General features: G+C 41.5%; 1 protein-coding gene across 2 annotated transcripts in view; it reads left to right on the forward strand.

Annotated features, from left to right (window-relative positions):
* Positions 1 to 24,805, forward strand: part of PLXNC1 (plexin C1) — a 159,202-nt gene that overhangs the window by 69,208 nt on the left and 65,189 nt on the right. For both annotated transcript variants that reach the window (XM_005571872.3, XM_045365712.3), the window contains exons 6-11: positions 1,537 to 1,684; positions 5,723 to 5,810; positions 8,103 to 8,205; positions 8,659 to 8,745; positions 19,793 to 19,932; positions 22,623 to 22,802. In XM_005571872.3, the coding sequence (XP_005571929.3) occupies positions 1,537 to 1,684; positions 5,723 to 5,810; positions 8,103 to 8,205; positions 8,659 to 8,745; positions 19,793 to 19,932; positions 22,623 to 22,802 (746 nt within the window). The remainder of the gene's footprint in view (positions 1 to 1,536; positions 1,685 to 5,722; positions 5,811 to 8,102; positions 8,206 to 8,658; positions 8,746 to 19,792; positions 19,933 to 22,622; positions 22,803 to 24,805) is intronic.

The following is a 24,805-nucleotide window of genomic DNA, read 5'->3' on the forward strand; positions in this document are numbered from 1 at the left end:
GGCTCTTCATAGGAGGTGATAAGGTTCCTGCACTCCCAGGTTCCTTTTACTTGGCCCACATTCCCACCAGATCCCATCATGCACCTGATGCAAAAGGAGTCCACTGTTGCCATGTTAATTCCTATAATTTTCGTTTTGAACAGGAGACCTGGCTGCCTTGTTACTTTGGACCATTTCCTTGGGAAAAAGCTACTTTGGGAACATTTCAAGATTGTCTTTCTGTGTCCCTACTATACACATACACACATGTACAGGCACACAGACGTATCCCTGTACACATACAAACATACACACACACAAACACTCCCTCCACCCGAATTTAATCATATGTTTGACCACAAGCAAAACCTTAACTAATTCTAAAGCACATTTCACAGGCCACCTTCTTTAATCATTATCTAACAATATTAGCCATAAGGAATAGTTGACAAATGTATCTTCACACCTAGGGGATCATCAAGGCATGCCATCTTAAATGAACCCCAGATCAAAGAGAAACGGATGAAAAAAAGTCATGTGTTTGGATGGGAATACTTAATATCATAAAGATATAAATTTTTCGAACATTAAGGCATATATTTAATACAGTTTCATTTAGACTCAGTCTCTTCAACCCCTTTGGATAAAATGAACTTAGTTCATATGGATGAATAATGTCCAGGAAACGCTAAGAAAATTATGAAAATAGCGATAAAGAAGGAGAGATTTGCCTTATCAGATGCTAAATATATTTAAAATTACAGGAGCAAAAACTTAATGACATTGGAATAGAAGTAGATCAATAGATTATTGAAAGAGAGCGGAGTTCAGAAATAGATTCCAGATAAATGGAAATTTAACATAGGACAAAATGGTATTTCAATTCAGTGGGAAAAGGAGGTTTGTTTTTTGTTTAATAAATGGCTGTGACATAATTGATTAACCATCTGGATAAAGTTGTACCCTTATCTCACACTGTATATAAAAATAAATTCCAGATGGATTAAAGACATCAGCTTAAAAAATAAAGCAATAAAGACGTTGGAATAATTTTATATTTGTCCGTAAGCTAGAGTTTGGGAAGCACTTTATAGCTGAGACAAGAAACCCTGTATTTGATTACTTAAAAGCACATTGTGTAAGGATAAAAGATGCCACAAGCAAAAGTTACAAGACAAACAATAGATTAGGAGAAAAATATGTGTCAGAAATATGACAGATAAAGATTAATATCTACACCATGCGGAGAGCTCTTGAAAATTGATAAGAAAAATATACGCACAAAGCAGAAAAATGGTCAAAGAATAAGAATATGCAGTGTACAAAAGAGCAAACCCAATAGCCAACAAAACATCTATTCTTTTATATTTTTATTTATTTATTTATTTATTTTTGGAGGTAGTGTCTTGCTCTGTCACCCAGAAACATCTATTCTTTACATCAGCTCTTCTGAGAAATTCTCCTTCCTGTGGCAGGTCAAAAGGTGAGATCATATGAGGCTCTGTGATGGAAATGAGGCAAAAATCATCATTTTTTCCCTGTATCTTCCCTGCACAGACTACAGTGACTGTGGTGGGAAGCTTCTCTCCAAGACACTCAAAGTGCATGGTGAAGAACGTGGACTCTAGCAGGGAGCTCTGCCAGAATAAAAGTCAGCCCAACCGGACCTGCACCTGTAGCATCCCAACCAGAGCAACCTACAAAGGTATGTGGACTCTTTATTTTTGTTATAAAGTCAAAAAAAAACAAGGGAACCTCCTGAGTTTAGTTTGCCCAAGGAATCGGAATAGTTCCCCCTCTGTAGACTCCCTCCCTACCTACCTTCTGGTTCCCACTTTTCCTCTGGGTCCTCCTCACCTCTGATTTACCTCATTCCTTGACTCCAAGACCCCACTATCAGATATGCCTGGGCAATGATAAGAGGAGGGCAAGTTGGATAGGAGAGTGCAGAAAAGCCAGATAGCATTGGGCCAACTGTACCCAAATGGTTTAGATAATTCAGAGATCTGAAAAGCAAGAAATGCCCTGGGTGAGATGAGAAATTTTAACAATCAGTATTCTATCAGTTTGAGTTCATTGCATTCATACATCCATCCAGGGAGTATTTATTGTACATCTACTATATGTGAGGCACTATGCTAGGTGCTAGGGATACAGTGACTTCCCCTTGCCCCTAAAAAAAACACTGTGCACAGGGATAGAGAGAAGTAAGTAGCTCGTTACAATGCAGTGTGTAAATGCAGGGAACACAGAGTACCATGAGAAGCACATGAAAAATGTACCTGACAAGACATGGCGGAGGGGGAAGGGGGGAAGGAAAGCTTCCTGGAGGAAGTGATGTCCAGACAAGGCGAGGGTAGAGTTGAGCCAGACAAAGAGGAGGGGGATGGGTATTTCAGACAGAGACCAACCTGCATGATGTCCAGGAGAGAAAAAGCTTTGTTTGAAGAACCAAAAGAGCTTCTGTATGGCCAAGGCAAATGGGGTAGGGGAAGGTGGAAAGGGGAAAGGAAGAGAAGGTAGATACCAAAGGAGGTATCTTGGGGACCATGAAAGGCCTTGTGAACTGTGAATCCTGGGAGCTGTGATGAGATGCTGAAAGGTTGAAGCTGGAGACTGGCAGCACAATCAGATTTATATTACAGAAAGGTTCAATTGTGCATTGTCTGTCTTCCCTACTGGAATGTAAGCCCCATGGAGGCAGGGACTTTGGGAAGACGTCTTCACTGCTGTGCTTTGAACTGTGTCTGGCACAACATAGCCATTCACAATCAATAAATGTTTCTTGACTGAATGAATGAATGAATAGCTTGAAGGTGGAGAATGGGCCAAAGAAGTGAAAGACTGAAAGACTGAGTTCCGAAAGATCAGATAGGAAAGCTATTGGAGGGGTCCAGGTGAGAAGGAAAGTGAGAGCTGGAGGAGAAGCCAAGGGGGATGGAGAGAAGTGGATTCAATAGATGGTTAGGAGGTACAGTGGGCAGACTGAGGACTCCTGGGTCTCTTTGGATGAGAAAGACTAGAAGTAGAGTTGAGTTCATGGAGAACGTCTCCAGGACTGAGTGATGATCATTAATGGAGCTGAGTGGGTTTTGTGGTGAGAGCTGGAGTTACCCAATATCTTAGTCCATTCTGGCTGCTATAACAAAATACCTTAGACTAGATAATTTATAAACAATAGAAATGTATTGCTTACAGCTCTGGTGGCTGGGGAGTCCAAGGTCAAGGCTCCAGCAAATTCAGTGTCTGGTAAGGGCTTGGCCTCTGACTCCACAGATGGTGCCTTGTTGCTGTATTCTCACATGCAGAAGGGGCAAGGGAACTCTCTCAAGCCTCTTTTATAAGAACACTAATCACATTCATGAGGGTGCAGTCCTCATGATTTAATCACTTCACAAAGCCCCCATGGCTTAATACTACCACATTGGGTATTAGATTCCAACTTATGAATTTAGGGGAGACATAAATAATCAGACCATAGAACCCAATTGATCCTAAATCCTTCAAAAGGCAATTTAATGCACCAGGCCAGAGATGTGAGCTTAAAAATGCTCTTAGCCACTGGGTGGTGGCTGTTTGGGACTGATTGCTTGGAAAATCACCTCAATTTTCCACTTTACTTTGTCCACACTGGTGGTGCAGCCTTTGTGATGCATTTCTGGTTAATTTTGTTCATTAAAACGCAGACCTTGCTCACCTATAAAATATGCCTCTGAAGTATTTGAGATCACCTTGTAAAGCTAGTTGGTTGCTTTTAGATCCTCCATCAGTTGCACCCAACCCTTCACCTGCCGTTTTCTGAATATCTTATATATTCCGAACAGGCAAACAAATTCGCTTCCCAGCCTCTTGTACTCAGCCAGCCAGCGACCATTGCCATGCCAAGCCTTTATCCATGGCCTTCTTTGAACCTAGAATGGCCTCCCCTCTTTCACAAAATCCTGTCTCCCTTTCTGCTTTGAAACATTGGAGAAAGTCACCTCTTCCCATATGCCCTTGCCAGATTCTGCTCTGACTTTCTCAGCCATTCTAACACCACTTTGGTCCTCCATGCACACCCCTGTCTTGGTACCCAGGTTACCAGAGGGAACTGAAACCACTCATATGGTTGTTTCCTTGACTGTGCTGTCATCACCTAAATTATTTTACCTCTTCCAGAATAACTGTAAATGCTTTCCTAGAAGAAATCATGAATATTCATTTCCTTGTGATATTTCCAAATAGAGTTTTGTGCCTATTTGGTGCTTGAAAAAATGTATGACTTTTGCAGTCTTCATCACTGGACACTTACAGATTTCACTGGAGTGTATTTTCACTGGGAGTCCCTCCGAGCTGACTGTCCCTGTGTTCATTCTATTCACATGTATCAAGTGTCTGTGCAGAGGCTTTTGCAGAGAGGTCATGCCAGCCCTCCAAGCCTCTTTGTCTTGAGAACAGAAGATGATCATTTCACACACACCCTCTGTATGTGAACTGAATTTTATATGGAATTCTGACTTTCAGGGGGAGTGTTATTGCTGTGCAGAAGGACCTTAAAGTAAGGGTTTTTAGACTTTGGGAACCACACACTAATAACATTTCAATAAGAAAATTAGGGGTGCCAACAGAGTCAAGCCAGATTCTTATTTTGTCAAGACTTGGATTTAAAAAGCACCCTCTCGGCCGGGTGTGGTTGCACACACCTGTAATCCCAGCATTTTGGGAGGCTAAGGCGGGCAGATCACTTGAGGTCAGGAGTTCAAGACCAGCCTAGCCAACATGGTAAAACCCCGTCTCTACTAAAATAAACAAACAAACAAACAAATAGCACCACCTCCTATTCCTATTAATTCATCAAAGGAAAAATATATTAATACCTTGTTATTAGCACTGGTTCCTGGACAGAAGGGGATTTGAAAAGTGCTACTCTGTATTGTGGCCCCAAACCTAGGCTCTATACAATCGTTTCATGGGGAGTGATGCAACCACAGGTTCCTGGGTCCACCCCAGGCTTGCTAAATCAGAATATTTAGGGGCATGGCCCTGGGATCTATATTTTTATAAATATCTCAGGTGATTCTGATAGACAACTGGGTTTGAGAATCACTACCCTGGATAGAGTATATATGTTTAAATATTCTATTTCTCTAATGCTGATTTAGTAGTTTTGAAATCCTTGTTATTTTGTTCTTTTGGGGTTTTCTAACCAATGAGTAGGCTTTCAAAGGCAAATAAGAAAACCTTTATCACAGATTTGGTGACAGTTGACCCCAAGAAGATCGTGGAACCCTGCCCAGGGAAACTACACTTTAGAGTATGTTAGGTAAATATTTGCAGCGTGGATTTTTCTGAAGGTGCAGGATTTCTAATCCTCCGGTTTTCATGTTCTAGGCACTTCTTGCTCGGTGATTTGTTTTATTCTTATGCCTTGGCCAATTAAAAGCTGAGATAGAGATCCCTAGGAGAGTATGAGATGTAAATGAGCTGTAAAATGGCTTCTTCCTAGTGATTATCCATGGGAGGCTTGGAACTCGAGGTGGGTTCAGTCTGTTTGGAGGCTTGAGCTGTGCACTTCGGCTGCCTGATGCGAATGGCCCATGGGGAAGGAACCACATACTGATTAAAATGTTAGCAAACAGCTGGCAAGCTCCCGCCCACTATGCAGAGGAGGCAAAAATATTTATTTTTCTTTTTTTGCATTTACAGCTATGCTTGACTATAGCAGGACTCCACTGTAAATGACTTTTTCCCCCCTTCCCTCCAGATGTTTCAGTTGTCAACGTGATGTTCTCCTTCGGTTCTTGGAATTTATCAGACAGATTCAACTTTACCAACTGCTTATCATTAAAAGAGTAAGATTTTATTTGAAATTTGAATATTCTCTCGTTGGTCTTAATTTACTTATTTGTTTGACTCCTCGATTTCCTAAAGAACTCTTGTGAGACAGAACTTTCCAAAATGCCTTTTGGAGCATGATGTAATGGGAGATAGGAGAGCCACTGAGCTAATAAGCTCAGCTCACACATTGTAGCCCTGACTAGTAAACTGGCGCCATGAGGGAGAGAGATCCACTGTGCTTAAGTATTCATACCCACAGGGAAATATGTCTTCCCAGGACCGAGAGGCAGCCTTGAAGTAAGTAAAGAAGAAGAGACAAGCCAGGCATGGTGGCTCATGTCTGGAATCCCAGCACTTTAGGAGGCCGAGGTGGGCAGATCACTTGAGCCCAGGAGTTTGAGACCAGCCTGGGCAACATAGTGAGACGCCATCGCTACCAAAAAACACAAAAGTTAGCCAAGCATGGTGGTACATGCCTGTAGTCCCAGCTACTTGGGAGGCTGTGGTGGGAGAATCACCTGAGCCTAGGAGGCGGAGGTTGCAGTGAGCCAGGATGGTGCCCTGCATTCCAGTCTGAGTGACAGAGTGAGATTGTCTCAGCAAAAAGAAGAAGGATTGCTGCTAGGTTCTCTCCTGATTGGAATGGCTTCGGGAATTTGGGCGGAACGAGAAGCCTTGAGCATAGGGGTAAGAAATCATACTTGAGAAGGACAAGGTGAAGTCCCTTTCACCAAAAGAACATGTTCCTGATGGCCCCCTTTTCACCATCTTTGGCCCCTTTGAGCTACATAGGCCCCTGAGTTAGTGCCAAACCTCGCTCCTTGCTTCTAAAGCAGCAAGAGGACAGAGGAGGTATGTTTCTCAGATGCCTGACTTTCCAATTGGAAGTTAGGATGGAGGCCCGCAGGGCACCTTGGGAGGCTGCGTGAGTAGCAGTGCTGTAGATCACTCCATGGTTTGATTGACCAGCTACGTGAGCTCCAAATGGGAGTTTCTTTTGGCCTGGCCTGGGAACCATGGTTTCTATGGGGAAAATGGATTTGAACTTGAAGCTGAGCTGGGAGGCTACTCTTGAATGATTAGAACAAGAGCCCCTGGGCCTCTTCTCTTCCACTGAGGCACTTTGAAAAAGATGACACAAGGCCCAGTTCAATGATTGCTAAGAAACAGAATGAATTTAAGGAGAAGAAAATACAAAAATTGCTACAGCAAGCCTCAGAAGTTCATGAAAATAGGAAAAAAGGGGGAGAATTAAATAGGATTATATAGCTCAAAGACAGTTGAAAGATAACGTAGGCCCCCTGATGCCCAGTTTAAGGCCAGATGAAAGGAACCGACTCGCCCCAGGTCCCACAACTTGGTAATTAAGAACCAGACCTCAGACCTAGGTCCCCCGGGGACGGTGAGCCCCCTTTTCGTAGGTAACAGCTTCCTGTTAGGAAAGCACTTAGTACAGTAATCACACCCCGGGGGTAGAAGAAGCGTGCAAATCACAAACCCGCTTCTAGCTCACTTAGGTGGCCGGATCCACGCAAAAGCCAGTGTGTCTTCTCCTTCCATGGAAACTGCAGTTTCTGCAGGTCAGAATCTCAGAATGTTTCCTCATTTCTTGGAGAAGGTATAAAACAAACTGGGTCCCCACGCCCTGCACTAGCACCCCTTGCGAGAGCTAAGGCTTCCTCTGGCCTCCCTTGGCCCTGTTTCCAGATCAACCCGATTTCCCTTTTTAACATTCCTTCTCATAAGTGCTTTTCAAGTCCTCCACAGTTTACCCAATCATGATAGGTGATTTGATTAGTAGACACACAATTCTTCCTTAATTTGATTATAAAGCAAACACAGGCACCTCATTGCCTCTGCTTGCCAGCTAACACTTTCTCTCTCACATCTTCCAGGCAGTTGGCAGTGTGACTGCTGGAGTGAGTGAGGGCTTCCCGATTTTGGAAGGCAGGGTGGGTAGAGGCAGGGAGAGAGAGAGATCCGTCTCCAGAGGGACTTACTTGAGGGTAGACAAATAGCAGAACTGGATTCAGAAACAAATTCACTGGGTTCCTGTTATCTACAGACCAGCAGGTGACCCAGCTTCAGGTTTCCATGGCAACACCCCTGCAGGTGCCATTCCGGCCCATCAACCTGAGGGCTTCCAAGAGCAGGGCACAAAGCCTCACAGGAATGTCTGTCCAGGGATTTTTTTTTTTTTTTTTTGTCTTCTCTTAAATGCTTGCATGCCACATCATAGAGGAAAATTCTAGGATGTGAACGTTGTCCTAAAATGCAGGAATTAAGTCAGTTTTCTGTGTTGCTAGATGCCCAGCATGCATAGAAACTGGCTGTGCGTGGTGTAAAAGTGCAAGAAGGTGTATCCACCCCTTCACAGCTTGCGACCCTTCTGATTACGAGAGAAACCAGGTAAAGTGACTTTTTTTGGTATTGTAAGGCTTAACCGCTGGGCACGGTGGCTCATGCCTGTAATCCCAGCACTTTGGGAGGCCGAGGCAGGTGGATCACCTGAGGTCAGGAGTTCGAGACCAGTCTGACCAACATGGCAAAACCCTGTCTCTATACAAAGTTAGTGGGGCGTGATGGCACATGCCTGTAATCCCAGCGACTCAGGAGGCTGAGGCAGGAGAATCGCTTGAACCCGGGAGGCGGAGGTTGCAGTGAGCTGAGATCGCGCCACTGCACTCCAGCCTGGGCGACATAGTGAGACTCCGTCTTAAAAACAAAACAAAACAAAACAAAAAACAGGTTTAACCAAAAATAAATGTTTGTGACTGCCTAGTCCTACCTTCTCTTTTATGTTTGTTGCACACTTTGAATTTACCACCCATCTGAATGTTGAAGGGATGTTCTCCATTCCAGGAACAGTGTCCAGTGGCTGTTGAGAAGACATCAGGAGGAGGAAGACCCAAGGAGAACAAGGGGAACAGAACCAACCAGGCTTTACAGGTCAGACCCTATTTTTGTGTGGTTAAGGGGAAAACCTCTCTTTGAATGACCATGACAACAACTCGTACTACTTTGGGTTCCTTAAAAAAATTCTCTATTTTACTTTCTACCAAAATTCCCTTTTATATCTTTGGTTTTTTAACCAAGTTTCACTTAATTAGCTCAATACATCAAAGGCTGGACAGTCACATAAAGTAAATTAAAACTCTGTAATTATGAAAAATGATGTTGCTCTGGTCGAAATAAAATTGTAAAGGTGACTTTGCGGCTCACTAGGGAAGAGCTAGAAGGAAGTTTTAGCGTTCCATCTGAGGGATTTCAACTTGCACCTTATATAATTGATTTCTGGGGGTTATGTATGTGGATGGGGGTCTGTGCAAAGTAACCTCGATTCGTTTGTTTTTTTCAACTTCGTTGGGGCGTCTAACCAGTAGTGAATGCTGCTAAACCAGAATTGTTATAGAATGTGTATTTCTCTCGCCTTCTCAAAAGCGGTTATTGATCCATGAACTTTCCTTGGAAATGCCCCTTATTTTCTTCATAGTAAATTACTGAACCCCCATGTCAGTCATGTTTGAAAAGAGGGGACGTGACAATGTAAACATTTCTAGGCGGAACACATGTGGCTGTGCTTACAACTTTACTCAGTCAACAAAAGTTCATTGAGCATCTGTATGTGGTAAAACACAAAAAGAGGATAAGTCCTGCCCTCGCTAACCTTGGAGTCTAGCAGGAATAGATAAATTTAAAATGACAGCTCTAGGGAGAAAAAGGCTCCATTTTTCGTTTCTCTAATCTGTGGTTTTGACCTCTCCATTTGCTGCTACCTAAGGTCAAGTGCAAAGGTAAATAAGTAGCACATTTTGAATCATTACTGAAAAGTTGATAGTAACTTCAGGTGAATTAAGTAACAGGCAGAGGGAATGTGAATCAAATGGACATGAAGTTAATTAAAGGCATTAGAAAAGCTTGATGCTCAGGTATCTCCAGGCTTTAGCAGTCTTTGAGGTCTTGTTAAATAATGGGCTCCTTTTCTCATCGCGTTGGTTTGGAAAACTAAGACACAGTGCCAAGGACTTGGATCAGGGAGACAGTGGCTTTGTGGCTTTTTCCTTTCAATTAAACTTGGTTGTTGTTCCAGGGTTTGTTTGTTTTTTAGTTTCGATAAAATACACAAACAAAATTTACCATTTTTATTGCTTTTAAGTGTACAGTTAGTCGTGGTAAGTACATTCACATCGTTGTACAACCCATCTCCAGAACTCTTTTCATCTTGCAAAACTGACACTCTATACTCGTTAAATAATAACTCTTCATCTCTCTTTCCCCCCAGCCCTTGGAAACCGCCATTCTAATTTTTTGTCTCTGTGAATTTGACTACTCTAGGTACCTCATATAAGTGAATTTGTCTTTTTGTGCTGGCTTCTTTCACTTAGCATGATGTCCTCAAGGTTCATCCATGTGGTAGCGTGGGTCAGAATTCCCTTCTTTTCTAAGGTTGAATAATATTCCAGTGTATGTATATACCATATTTCGTTTATCCATTCATCCATGGATTAGCACTTGGGTCACTTCCACATTTTAGCTATGATGAATAATGCTACTAGGAACATGAGTGTGCTGCTATTTCTCTGAGACTCTGCTCTCAGTTCTTTTGGGTATATGTCCAGAAGTGGAATTACTGGATTGTATTATAATTCTCTTTTTGGTTTTTTAAAGAACTGTTGTACTGTTTTCCATAGCAACAATACCGTTTTGCATTCCCACCAACGGTGCACAAGGGTTCCAGTTTTGCCACATCCTCACCAACACTTGTTATTTTCGGATTTGTTTGATAGTAGCCATCCTAATGTGTGTCAGGTGGTATCTCATTGTGATTTTGATTTGCATTTGCTTGATGATTAATGATATTGAGCATCTTTGTATATGCTTGCTGGCCATTTGTATATCTTCTCTGGAGAAACGTCTAATTAAGTCCTTTGCCCATTTTTTAAATTGGGTTATTTTTGTCGTTGTTGAGTTGTAGGAGTTCTTTATGTATTCTGGATATCAGCCCCTTATCAGATATATCATTTGCAAATATTTTCTACCATTCCATAGGTTTCCTTTTCATTCTGTTCACTGTGTCCTATAATACACGGATTTTTTAATTTTGATGAAGTCCAGTTCATTTATTTTTTCTTTTATTGCCCATGCTTTTGGTGTCAGATCCAATAAATCATCGCCAAATTCAGTGTCATGAAACTTTCTTTCTGTATTTATTAATAAAGGTCTGTAGCACTTACATTTTGGTCCCTGATTTATTCTGAGTTCATTTTTATATATGGCATAAGAAATGGATCTAACTTCATTCTTTTGCGTGTGGCTATCCAGTTTTCCCAACATCATTTGTTGAAAAAAATGTCCTTTCCCCATTGAATGGTCTTGGCACCCTTGTTGAAAATCATTTCACCATATTTGTGAGATTGTACTTCTGGGTGTTCTTTTTTATTCTGTTGGTCTGTGTCTGTTTTTATGGCAGTACTGCACTGTTTGATTACTGTAGCTTTGTAAAGTAAATTTTGAAATCAGGAAATGTGAATCCTTCAACTTTGTTTTTCTTTTTCAAGATGGTTTTAGAAAATAATAAACTTTTAAGGCCGGGCGCGGTGGCTCAAGCCTGTAATCCCAGCACTTTGGGAGGCCGAGACGGGTGGATCACGAGGTCAGGAGATCGAGACCATCCTGGCTAACACAGTGAAACCCCGTCTCTACTAAAACAATACAAAAAACTAGCCGGGCGAGGTGACGGGCGCCTGTAGTCCCAGCTACTCGGGAGGCTGAGGCAGGAGAATGGCGTAAACCCGGGAGGCAGAGCTTGCAGTGAGCTGAGATCCGGCCACTGTACTCCAGCCCGGGCGACAGAGCGAGCCTCCGTCTCAAAAAAAAAAAAAAAGAAAAAAAGAAAAAAAAAAGAAAATAATAAACTTTTAATTTTGAGATAATTGTAGATTCACATGCACTTGTGAGACAATAATAGTTAACATCTTTTACCCAGTTCCCTTTAATAGTGCTGTCTTGCAAAACTATAGCACAACATCACAGTCAGGATATTGACGTTGACAGCAGTCAAGACACAGAACAGCTCCATCATCACAAGGCTCCCCAGGTTTCCCTTTCACAGTCATCCATTTCCCTCCTCCCTCCCATTCTCCATCTCTGATGCTTGGCAACCACTGATCTCGGCTCCATTTCTATAATTTTATCATTTCAATAATTTTATATAAACGGAATCATCCAGATGTACCCTTTGGGGGACTGGCTCTTTTAACTCAACATAATTCTCTGTAAATTCATCCAAGTTCTTTTATGTATCAATAATTCATTCCTTTTTATCGCTGAGTCGTGGTCCAGGCAGCAGCTTTTTAAACTTCTTTAATTTTGAAGACAAATATCATAAAGTCACTACATCCTGGTTTCCTGCAGTGCATCTCTCTGCACCCTTTGAACTGTGTGGTTAAAAGGATTGGGGTCACCACAAGAGAAGGAGAAGGCTGAAAATAAACAAAAGCCCAGATCTGTTTTCATTGCTTCTCTGTGGATTACCCCTCTAAGTATGGAGAGAGACATTTTGTTGATCCTGACATGTTTTCTTTAAATATGTGACTCAGAACAGAATCTCTCTTTTGTTTGATAGGGAATGGAGTGTTGTTTGTCACAGGAGGGATTTCTCGTGCTCTGTGAAACACTGCTGTCTTTCATTATCAGGTGGAATGTGTAACATTCTGGTTTCCACTTTGGGTCTTCATGTTGGCCTTGAACAAAGCACCCAATGTCTTTGTGATTCTTTCTCTGCCAAAGAAGTCACTCACAGCTTTGCTTCAATGCATCTGCCCACACCACATATGTACTGAGTACTTCCGGTGTGCTAGGCACTAGGAATGGGGCTTCTAGGATCCTGAACTTGGGTTGATTCTTTCCAGAGGCATTTATTGCATGCCTATTAGATGCAATTATACTGATCTCCACAGATTCCATGAGGAGGATTCAGATGAATCAGGCACATCTCTGGCTATCAGTCTCAAGAATCTTATCCATGAGTACATGAGTAACAATACAAGATTTAAAAAATGTTAACATAGAGAAAGTACCAGAAAGTATACAGAGAGCCTGTCTGTGCCTGGGGCTTTGTCTTAGTCCTTCCTGTTTGCTTAAACCCAGTGCCTTGAAGTTGAAAACACTTAATCAGTGTGGTTGGTTAAGTCTTTGATTGATGGATGGATTGATTGATGCAGATGGCATTTCAGCCCACCTTTGAGGACAAGAAGCATCCAGACACATGAATGCGGGTATTCGAAGCAGAGGAACCGGCATAAGCACAGTGTGGGGGTAGGAGCCAGAAGATTCCAGGACACACACTAGAGGAAACCCTAGGTAGGCACAGAGGATGCAGGAAATTGTGAGACCCAAGGTTGAAATGACCCTGGAGCCTACAAATAGGGGGCCTTACATACCAGCCCTATGAGTGCTGACTTTATTCTTCAGTGGCAATGGAATGCTATTCAAGGTGTCTTATTTTATTTTTTTAGTGTATGAGTTTGCTCATCCAAGGATCTGGTACTTATGAGGTAGGGTCCTGGTTGAATCCCTGCTAGACCGGTAGCCCTCACACTGTTTCATGACCCCAAGACCTATCCCTGTATCCTGACCCTGAAACGTATAGCATCATCTGCCAAGGGGGCTGCGTTACAGAAAGGCATGACCACAATAGAGAAATGAGCTCAAAAACCTATGTATGACCTTGGAGGAGGAGTATTTCAAGCTATAAAGGCCAGTGTCTGACCGTCTGTCTGTTTCTCTCCACATACCTAGTAGTTGAAACCTTGTCAGGGACCGTTGGCCCTGTGACCCTGCCCTGACCACTTCTCCTTCCATTTCTTAACATTCTCATATCTGGTGTCTTCACCCACTGAGACCAGTGATAGCTCCCCTCTCTTTTGTGCATTCAAGGAGAGATTGGGAAGATTTATGATGTGATGTCATTCTAATATTTGTTATTACCTCAATATGCTTATCACTGTAGGGCAGAAATAAACCATACAAAGTCATATCTCCTGGCAATTTACATTCAAATGGTTCTTTCTCTACCTTGCACCTCCTCTTCTCTTCCTCCATCACTTTTTCCCCCCCAAGATGGAGTTTCACTCTTGTTGCCCAGGCTGGAGTGCAATGGCACAATCTCGGCTCACTGCAACCTCTGCCTCCCCAGTTCAAGTGGTTCTCCTGCCTTGGCTTCCCAAGTAGCTGGGATTACAGGCTCTCGCCACCACGCCCGGCTAATTTTTTCTGTTTTTAGTAGAGACAGGGTTTCACCATGTTGGCCAGGCTGGTCTCGAACTCCTGACCTCAGGTGATCTGCCTGCCTTAGCCTCCCAAAGTGCTGGGATTACAGGCGTGAGCCACCGCACCCAGCCTCTCCATCACTTTTAAATATGCATTTTTGATCTCTCACAAGCAATCCAAATGAATGCTTTTGGGGACCTTGCCTTCAAGAGTGAAATTAAATTTCACATATACCTTGCTAAGTAGCTTCTATGGGCCTAGCATAGGGCCAGGTAATGTAGAATTAACTTACAATCATTTATTCAAAATTTGTTTGTTGAGCAACTACTATGTGCTAAACAGGCAGGCAAAATGTGTGACTGCATGGAGCTTACATGGTAGAACTTACAGTATTTTGGAGGAAATAAGATTCATTTTCATGAAGCAGTTGAATGTGCACAACAGAAAAAGATACAAGAGAGAATGCCAGAATGTACTCAACTGAACAGTGGTAGCTAATATTTCCTGAGCCTGTGCCATGCCCTGAGCTCAGAGCATCTAAGCCTCACAATGGACCTATTTTCCCCATTTTATAGATGAGGAAATTTTAGCTCAGAGAGAGTAAATGGTAGGTAAGAGATATGAATCCAGGTAATCTGACTCAACATAGTTTTAACCATTACCCTACATTGTATGCCCTAAATTGAATATAAACATTGGTTAAACCATACTACTGATGATATTAATAAAAGTCAGCCTGGAAGAAAGGACTCTAATATTGGCTTCTCTTGGCATTAGACTGTCAAAGCCTGCTCCCAATCCATGCCACACATGTAGGGTGGGAGTAAGACCTCCAACCTGGCCAGGATGTGGGAGGAGTGTATTAACCTCAAAGACATGGGAGAAAAGGTTGGGGCAGGGTGTGGTCAGAGGGAAGGAGTCAGACCCAGACACAGCTGGGCATCTACTCCAAGACAGGGAGAGCAGAAGAGGCTTAGTGAGGCAACTGAGGCCCTGGGGAGAGGGGAGCAGCAAGAATCTCATGCATGAGTTGAATCTCGGCCAAGGGGTGGACTTTGAGGGGCTGGGTTTAAAGTGGAATCAGGGCCCTCCACTGGCTGGGAAGAGCTGCCCTCCCTGGCCCTGGAGTTTTTGGTCACCCAGTCCAGGTCTGGGGAGCCACACTCAGAGGGCTCAAGCGCGAAGAGGACTAGCGGATTGTTCAGAGGGTGGGCTTGGCAGCCAAGTCAGCCTCCTTTTAGAGTCTACAGCTCAGAGAAGTGAGTCTTGATCTCTTCACACAGGGCATTGGTCTGTCACCTTCTCCCTGGAAGTCTCAAGCTCTGTGTCCAGAGGCACTGCTCACTATTGGCATTTCCAGGGCCAACTGAAATCACATCTCAAGTTCCCTGGAGCCTGTACCAGGGGCCCCCGTGAAAAGGCGTTTGTCCCAGGGGCTAAGCATCAAATGGATAACCATTTTGTTCCATTTCACGCTCTATTTTTTCTTGAGTGGACCTGTATTTTGCTATTTTCTTTCCATATATCACCTCCTTTTACTCTTTCCCATTTCCACTGCTGGTTACCACTCTTATCAATTTATACATTTCATTAATATATTAGTTCCATCGTCTTCTCAGTCATTAATAGAGATGTTAAATAATCCTGAACCGAATACTCACTCCTGTAGGGCCCTCCAGGACTCTTTCCTTTAATTAGTTGTGCTACCTTTCATCTCTCTAATGTCCTTCGGTTTCAGATTTCCAGCTGGTTTTGAATCCATGTGACTTTTTATCTAGTCCTGTTTGAACTAATTTCACGAGTGAAAATCCGAGAGATGTTTTACTGAGTGTTGATTCAGGTCCAGGCCTAAAGAGAGCTTTGCTCTATTCAGATTTTTTGTAACAGATTAATAGAGTACAATTTGGCCTTAATAAACTGAGCCCTCCTAATGTACCTCTTTCCAATATTCTTTTCAATCATAGCAGTATTTTCTCCATTAATGTCATGGTAATTTGAATTGTGTTGACGTCAGACTTCACAAAAGGTACTCTTACTGTCAGAAGTAATCCTCTTAGACCTTTTCAAAGATAACTATTTCTTAGTGGTTGTGCTATTTCCAATATCCTATAATGACTTAGTTAAAAATAAAAAATAGGCCGGGTGCGGTGGCTCAAGCCTGTAATCCCAGCACTTTGGGAGGCCGAGGCGGGTGGATCACGAGGTCAGGAGATGGAGACCATCCTGGCTAACATGGTGAAACCCCGTCTCTACTAAAAATACAAAAAACTAGCCGGGCGTGGTGGCGGGCGCCTGTAGTCCCAGCTACTCGGAGGCTGAGGCAGGAGAATGGTGTGAACCTGGGAGGCGGAGCTTGCAGTGAGCCGAGATCGCGCCACTGCACTCCAGCCTGGGTGACACAGCGCGAGACTCCGTCTCAAAAAATAAATAAATAAATAAATAAAAAATAAAAAATAAAAAGGATTGGGTATTCTATAAATCTCCTAATTAACCAGTTTCTAATGTGCTTTCTTATACAAAACAGGGAGTAAAAACCAGAGCTCATAGTAGTTTATTAAATAAGTTCAAATTGTGCAGCCGTTTTAAAATAACCCTGAATTCTTTAAAATGTAACCTACAGGAAGTAGACTATTCTGAGGTTAATTGCTGGAAAACATAGGGCTGTGTTGGTTATAGTCCATAGTATTTTGATTTGATATATAGAAATCCTTGGACATAGGGTGAGGGAGGAATCCCACTACAGGGCTGCAAGAATTTGTCTCTTTGTATTGAGCTCGATTATGTTTTAAAATGAACGCCCTCTGAAATGTGTAAGCTTGTAGGGCTGGCTACTATATGCTAGATTTTATGAATTAAAACCTCTTGATAAAAATACAGAATTGATCGAAAATATTGAATGTGTAGAACCTTTATGGGGAGATGATTCTTTGCTCTTTTGTCTGTACTGGATTTTTCAAAATCTTTATTGGTAAAAAGAAAGAATGTATTTCTAAGAATTGTTGCAGCCATACAGTGCAGCCTTAGAGCTAACCCCATCTTTTATTTTTAAAATGTTGTTTTATACCTGCACTATTTATTTAGGGAGGTCCTCCTGGTAGCTCTTTAACCCATTTATTAAGATTAGAAGAGGTTCTACCAGCAAACAAAACACAACTAATCTGACCCTGTTTGAAAGCAGATTGGAAGCACCCACTTTCACAAGACAGGCCAGGGCCGGATCCCATCCTGGACGGCCAAGGGAAACTTCTCTAAACAGTAGGGGTTTAAAATCTTTTTGAAGTAGCAAGGCTGTCTCCACTCAGGGAAATAAAAAGTTAATAAGATGATGTGGCGCGTCCTCTGATGGTGTTCGCAGAGCCATTTAAGGAGCAAAATATAACTTCCTTAAAACATCTTTTTTACATTAGTTGTAAGGCTCTCTTTATCCTCTGCAGAGAGTGGAGAAGTAGCATTTACTTGGCATGTTTGAAAATTTTGCTTGAGCAGACATCAACAGTATAAATATAAGAAGCAGGAAGGACTATCTAGAAAGAAAAGAAACCTCAGAATCATAGTTGACTTGGATGCAAATGTGAGTCTGCACTGAGGTTTACATAAAAAAAGAAAAAAAATTCTATCTTGCTCCCCTAAGAAGCCAGTAGCCTCCTCTAGAGCAGAGGTCAGCAAATGTTCTCTACAAAGAGCCAGGCAGTAAATATTTTAGGCTCTGCGGGCCGTATGGTCTCTGCTACAGCTACTCCACTCAACTGCTGCAGGGAACAGCAACCAGAGACACTACCCAGACGAATGTTTATGGGTGCTGAAATCTGAATTTCATGTGTTTTTATATGTCATGAAATATTATTCTTCTTTTGACATTTTGTGATGGACCATGTAAAAGCAGGTAGCGGGCAGGATCTGGTCCACAGACTATAGTTTGCCAACTCCTGATCCAGTGCACACATAGATCATGTGTCCCCCACAACATCTGGCCTAAGGACCCTGTAGGTGCTCAGTAAACACTTGTTCTCTTAGCTGTCACCATGTAAGAGCGAAGAGTAAGCCTTTTGCTATATAACGCACACTTGACATTTGCAAGAGATTTATCTTGAAGGCTTTGCTAATCCCCCCATTCCAAGTACCACTCTAGCAGATAATTTCCCCCATAAAATGCAGTCAAGTATAACAGAATAATTAAAGTGACCCTTTCAGGCCCTTAGTGATTTTATAAATACAGGGCTAACGTCCTTCACAAAGTGATTAAAATAAATTCTGCTACCAAAATCAATTCTGTGTCACGTTACATCATTGCTTTGATGACATTAACGATGAATTTACCTCAATCTGCAAAACCAATCCAAAGCGCTGATGAGTGATGGGGACTGCCGGGCCATGTAGCACCTGTGTGTGCCGAGGAGCAGAATGAGAAAATGTCTGTTTCAGCAGGATAGGCAGGCCCTGCAGCCCAGCAATGCCACCCCGATGAGTGTTCCATGCACAAAGGAGCAGAGGATACTCAATTGCTTCAAGAAGCAGGTATTAGGCAGGTGTTCGACATCACGGACTTCTCCCAGTGGCTCAGGGGCTTCTTCTTGGACTTGGTCCTCCAAGTGGATGCACTCAGCATTTAGAATTTCACCAAATGTCATGTGATTAAGCATCTCTGGTCCTTGGGGTCATTTTCAAATATCAAGACTGTGAGTATATTCTGTGATGGCAGAGGATATAGGGGGAAAAAAGAGTGTGAGAATGATGTTCACTCTTGCTGAAGATCTGCTGGACTTTCTGTTGGCTAGAGTCTTAGAATCTTATGTCCTGTTTTGGTCACCATATTATAGAAGAATACAGACTTGCTGAAAATGGTCTACAAAAGAACAGTAAAATTATCAGAATGATAGACAGTAACATCTGTAACAGAAAAGTGAAAGAAATCAGGACCGTTTTATCTTGAAAAGGGAAAATGATTCTTGCTATCAAATAAAGGGCTTTTTTTTTTTTTTTAAGGGAGAATTTGATTAGACATCACAAATGGAGAAGTAAGGTGGCATTCGCCTACATGATATGAAGCTAGGTAGCAAGGGACTCCAAGGGACATGTTCTTGACCTTAGGCCTGATAAAGTCTATTGAAATTGCATACCAAGAAGGAGGTTGTGGTATCTACAAACCATGGTTGGCCACAGTGGTTCAGACATCCAACTGCTTGATATTAGTTGACTGAACAGGTTGATTTCTTGAGGTTTTTCCCCCTGCAGTATCCTCCTGGATTCAAATAGCTTCACTGTAACAAAAATATGAACTGCTTTCTTGGGAATTAAATTTATCTGGAATGACATTTATTTCAACTTAATGATGAGTCTGTCATTGGCCTATGGTCAATGTACTCTCTTTTCTTTGATTTTGCTTACATTGTGAGCCTCCAGAGGCTGTAAGGCAGTGAACATTTTGAAAACTCTAGTGATACCTCGCTCTTCAGACAGAATGTCAGACTCTTCAACTGTATTTTCAACTGTCTTGTGAGACAAAAACTAATTGGTTTGACCTCATGCTGTCACATGTTGAGAGACATAAATCTGCAGCACTCTTCCTTGAATTCATTGATTTCATTAAACACTGTCTGCTTGTGTTTGCAAAATGTTGTAATTTCCCAGTGATTTCTTTGAACTGCAGCACATAAACAGATTTTTTTTTTGGAGTGATGCCATTTCTTAGCTTTGATCTCCTGTTTTAATCTTTTGTTTCCAATAGGTCTTCTACATTAAGTCCATTGAGCCACAGAAAGTATCGACATTAGGGAAAAGCAACGTGATAGTAACGGGAGCAAACTTTACCCGGGCATCGAACATCACAATGATCCTGAAAGGAACCAGTACCTGTGATAAGGATGTGTGAGTCAAAATACTAATAATTTATCCCGGGTCACATAAAGATCAAACCTGTGCCAAAGGAATATCAATGTGATTATAACCTTTATATAGTCAAATTATTGCCATGCACCAAAGCAGACCAATTAGTCAGAGTATTTGACATAACATAATTCCAACACGTAAAATAATTTTCACAACTGATCTGAAGTTCATTGTGAGAGACTCTGTTCTGTGTTATTCCCCAAAAATCTCAGTATATAGTCATTTCAGGATGTTGCCTGTTTTGGGTCTTGATTCATCTTCAGTAACAAAATCAAGTATATGGAGTAGTAAACATCATTCTTTAGGTGATGCACTTGGAAAAATAGTTGAGTACCTCGAAATTTGATGGGGAATTTTTTGGAGCAACTCTTCCAATGTGCCACCCAAAGTTGAAAAAACAAAACCTCTTGGATCCATTCTATGTGGACATTTTGTTCTTTGTAGCCTTCTCTTTACTGGTTTGGTTTCAGCCTCCAACAATTAAATTTCTACTACATATAATGGTAGTAAAAAAAGAACACCCCAACATAAATATCCGGTCAGTGTATCCCTTGAACATTATTATTTCTGTCACTTCTTTCCCAGACTCATCCCATCGGTGAAACTTGGAGAAAGAATTTTCAATTTCCACCGATGTCCTTGTGCAAATGGTTACTCCCCCATCAAAAAAAAAGAAGAGATGTGATAACTGCAGTCATTAAATAACACAACAGATTATTTGAGTTTTCTGCTTGTTAACTTGTATAAGTTTGGGCTAATTTGAAGTAAAAGATGTTACAGTCTACATAGAGGATAATACTAAGCTTATTTTCATCATGGAAATGCATTTAAGACAATCTGCTGAAGCGTGATGTTTTGGTTTTTAGCTACTAAAACAGATTTGTACAGCATTCTAATCTGCCATGCTTATTTACTGAATTTTCTGCTTTAATTCATGTTCTGCACATCACTGCCATGCCCTTCCCCTCATAGCAGTAAATCTGGAATCTCTGTGATCTTGATGAAAAAAGCTGCTCATCGGTGGCTTGCCCGTGTTCTGCTATTTGCCAGAATTATCAAGCACACATTAGAGGCTGTATCTATGCAACATAGGTGTTTTTTTTGTGCTGTTTATCCTGGCTAAATACCTTATTGCAAAAATCTTTCATTTTGTGTAGCGAAATCTGTGAAGTTAGACACCTGTGTATTCACTGAAAGGCAATCAACTTCATGGAAAATAAGTAGTTTTTCAGAGCATTACCCTGTTTCTGACTCTTTATGTTCTCATTTTAATTCCGAATGTGTCTTGAGATACTGCAGTTATTAAATTAAATGACTAGGAGACCTTCCTGCATGTAGCATTTCGTAACCACATCTGTGTGGTGAACCCAGGTTCACAAGCAGTCAACATAATACTCAGTTAATTCTATACCTGAGCCCAGGCTATAATCCCAAGCTCTTTTCATATAGTACTTTTAAAATGGGAATTATTTTAAAGAGAAAAATACTAGTAGTGGAATGATCTACATTTTCACCTCTCTTCTTCTAAAATTTATAAACAAGTTTGAATTTTAATGTTCAACCACTATATGATAAATTTCCTAGAGCTTTGCTCTGAATATAAACCTGAAAATGAGCGTTTGAGGTGGTGTAAGTACAAACTGACTCAGATATTTTTGAATTTGCCTTATCCTAAAGGGTTAGTGATAGCTTTAAAGTTAATCATCATGCACATGGCCTTTAAGTAGTAATAATAGATTCTCATGTAGCATGATTATACTGAGCATTATTCAGACACAACCCAGGCTTAATGATTTGTGCTTTAGAGGGTCATTGTAGACACACAGAGGAAGCTGCAGGTGACAGCAGGAATGTTGGAGAAGGCTTCGCTCTGACTCCGAAAGGGCGCCAAGCGTCAGCTCCTGTTGGACGTCGGGAGCACCCTGGACAGCCCCAGCTAAGTCCCAGCCTGGAGACTCCTTAGGGGGCAGGTTGGCCCCAATGCTGATTGATTCTGAGATGCCTGGGCTCTTGGTTTAGGCCCCCTTTGAATGGCAGAATTTCCATCTCTGTCTGGTGCTGGATTTTACCCTCTCAGTGCTTGACTAGGGCTTTTTTTCCTTAAGCTTTTTATTATGGAAACTCAAACATACAAGAGAGATGAGTGTAATGAGCCTCTCTGTAGCCATTCCCCGTTTCAAAGCCTATCAACATTTTGCCAATCTTGCTTCATCTCTCTTATCTGGGGTTTTTTTGGGGGGCGGGGCATGATGAGAACCAAACACCATATCCTTCACTGTTAGATACTTCAGTATCTCTCTAACAGATAAGCATAATGCCATTATGATACTCAACAGAATTATCCATAATTCTTAATATAATGTAACCCCCAGTTCATGTTCTACTTTCTATTAGTACTTCTTCCAGGCAATGGTTACACCTCTTTCCTTTCTCAGTTCTGAGGGCAATGCAAATAAGAAAGATAAAAATGTACTAAAGAAAGAGGAACCCAGCCCCTAATAATACCCAACTTGGGTCATTGGCCCCTGATGAGTCAGTAGTTGCCTGCAGCTATTCTGCTCCTTCATGAAGTGTTGTAGTTCAAGTGAAATTCATCTGCTGTCACCTTGGGTAATCAACTGTGCTAAGTGTCTGTGTCATGTGAGAGTTCTTTTTCTACTCCTTTCTAGGATACAGGTTAGCCATGTGCTAAATGACACCCACATGAAATTCTCTCTTCCATCAAGCCGGAAAGAAATGAAGGATGTGTGTATCCAGTTTGATGGTGGGAACTGCTCTTCTGTGGGATCCTTATCCTACATTGCTCTGCCACATTGTTCCCTTATATTTCCTGCTACCACCTGGATCAGGTACTTTCTAGATTCATAATCTTTTTCTCTCATTGTGGTTAAGGGTCATATGCACAAAGATCATTGATTTATTCAAGTAAATTCAGAAACAGTAGTCATTCCAAATTCCTCTCACCAAGTTCTCCTTAGGATTTATTCCTAGAAAAATGCATACCTGACAAGGCATTTGCTTCCCATGCTCATTGTGAATGCTATGAGCACATCTTTTTCTCTTCACCATGGCTGCTGGGAAACTCACAGCTGAAATGTTGGTCTAGGTTTTTGATATAGATATATAACACTCTTTACTATGTGTCCCTCCTGCTCATAATAAAATGCTTCTTTCTTACCTCTTTCATTTTACAGTCTTTAGAGTAAGCTGTTTTGAATTCTTTGGGGGAAATATTGGGAGCTATCAAAATGAAAAGCAGAATCAACATTTTGAAGATGTTCCCTAAGGGGGAGATGGAAACCCCAAAATAAACTTGCCCAGATAAATCCAATATGTTAAGAAAAACATTTCTCTCTCTGGTTGAATGTTTTTATTTATTACTATTATGTATTTTTTACATTTTCATGGGTGCATAATACTTGGACATGTTTATGGGGCACATGTGATATTTTTTCTACAATCATACAGTGAATATGTAATCATCAAATCAGGGTAATTGGTTATCCATCGTCTCAAGCATTTATCATTTATTTCTGTTAGGAATATTCCAATTCTACTCTTCTAGCTATTTTTAAATATGCAATAAATTATTGTGAGTTATAGACACCCTACTATGCTACTGAACAATAGATCTTATTCTATCTCATTGTATTTTTGTAGCCATTAACCAACCCCTCTTTATCCCTTTCTGACCCTGCCACACCACCCTTCCCAGCCTCTGATACCCATAATTCTACTCTCCATCTCCATCAGACCAACTTTCTCAGCTCCCACATATGGGTGAGAACCTGCAACATTTGTCGGTCTGTGCCTGGCTTATTTCACTTAACATAATGTCCTGCAGTTCCATCTGTGTTGTTGCAAATGACAGGTTCTCATTCTTTTTTGTAGGCTGAATAATACTCCGTTGTGTTTAGGTACCACATTTTCTTTATCCTCTAATCCATTGAGTACCTATCTTGGTTATTGTGAAGAGTTCTACAATAAAGATTCCCCCTAGTTGAATTTGAATTCACTTTCGTAATATTTTTATTCCTAAATCTCTTTAGGACTAAAATCCTAACGATATTTTCTTTGCCCGACACAGTACGAAGCTAGTTTTCAAAGTACTCTCTAGATAAACCTACAGACAAAGCTTTGTTAAAAAAAAGAAGAAGAAGAAGAAAAGGAGGGGAAGAAAAAATCACTTTTAATGTTCTTATTTAAGATCAAGAGAGAGGTGGCTATATTAGTTTGCTAGGGTGGACATAAGAGTGCCACAGCCTTTGTGGCTTAAACAACAGAAATTTCTTTCTCCCAGTTCTGGAGGCTGAAATCGTGGTGTTGGTAAGCTTGGTTTCTCCTGAGGCTTTACACCTTGGCTTGTAGATGGTCATCTTCTCCCTGTGTCTTCACGTGGTCTTCCCTCTGTCTCTCTGTACAGATCTCCCTTCTTTTTTTTTTTTTTTTTGAGACAGAGTCTCACTCTGTCACCCAGGCTGGAGTGCAGTGGCACGATCTTGACTCACTGTAACCTCTATGTCCCGGGTTCAAGCGATGCTCCACCCTCAGCCTCTTGAGTAGCTGGGATAATCTCTTTTTATAAGGACATCAGTCGTGTTGGATTAGGGCTCACCCCAGTGACCTCGTTTAACCTTTATTACCTGTTTAACCACCCACATGTCCAAATACAGTCCCATTCCCAGGCACTGGGAGTTAGGGCTTCAACATACCCATTTTATGGGGTCACAATTCAGTCCATAATAGTAAGATAAGAGGAACTGAAATTTCAAAACCAAGGCTCTAGCATGACATCCCCCACTCTAGGACCAATTCCATTCTCCATATAAAAGGAGACATTGATGTGGCATGC

The sequence above is a fragment of the Macaca fascicularis genome, chromosome 11, assembly GCF_037993035.2.
Source record: "Macaca fascicularis isolate 582-1 chromosome 11, T2T-MFA8v1.1".
Taxonomy (NCBI): Eukaryota; Metazoa; Chordata; class Mammalia; order Primates; family Cercopithecidae; genus Macaca; species Macaca fascicularis.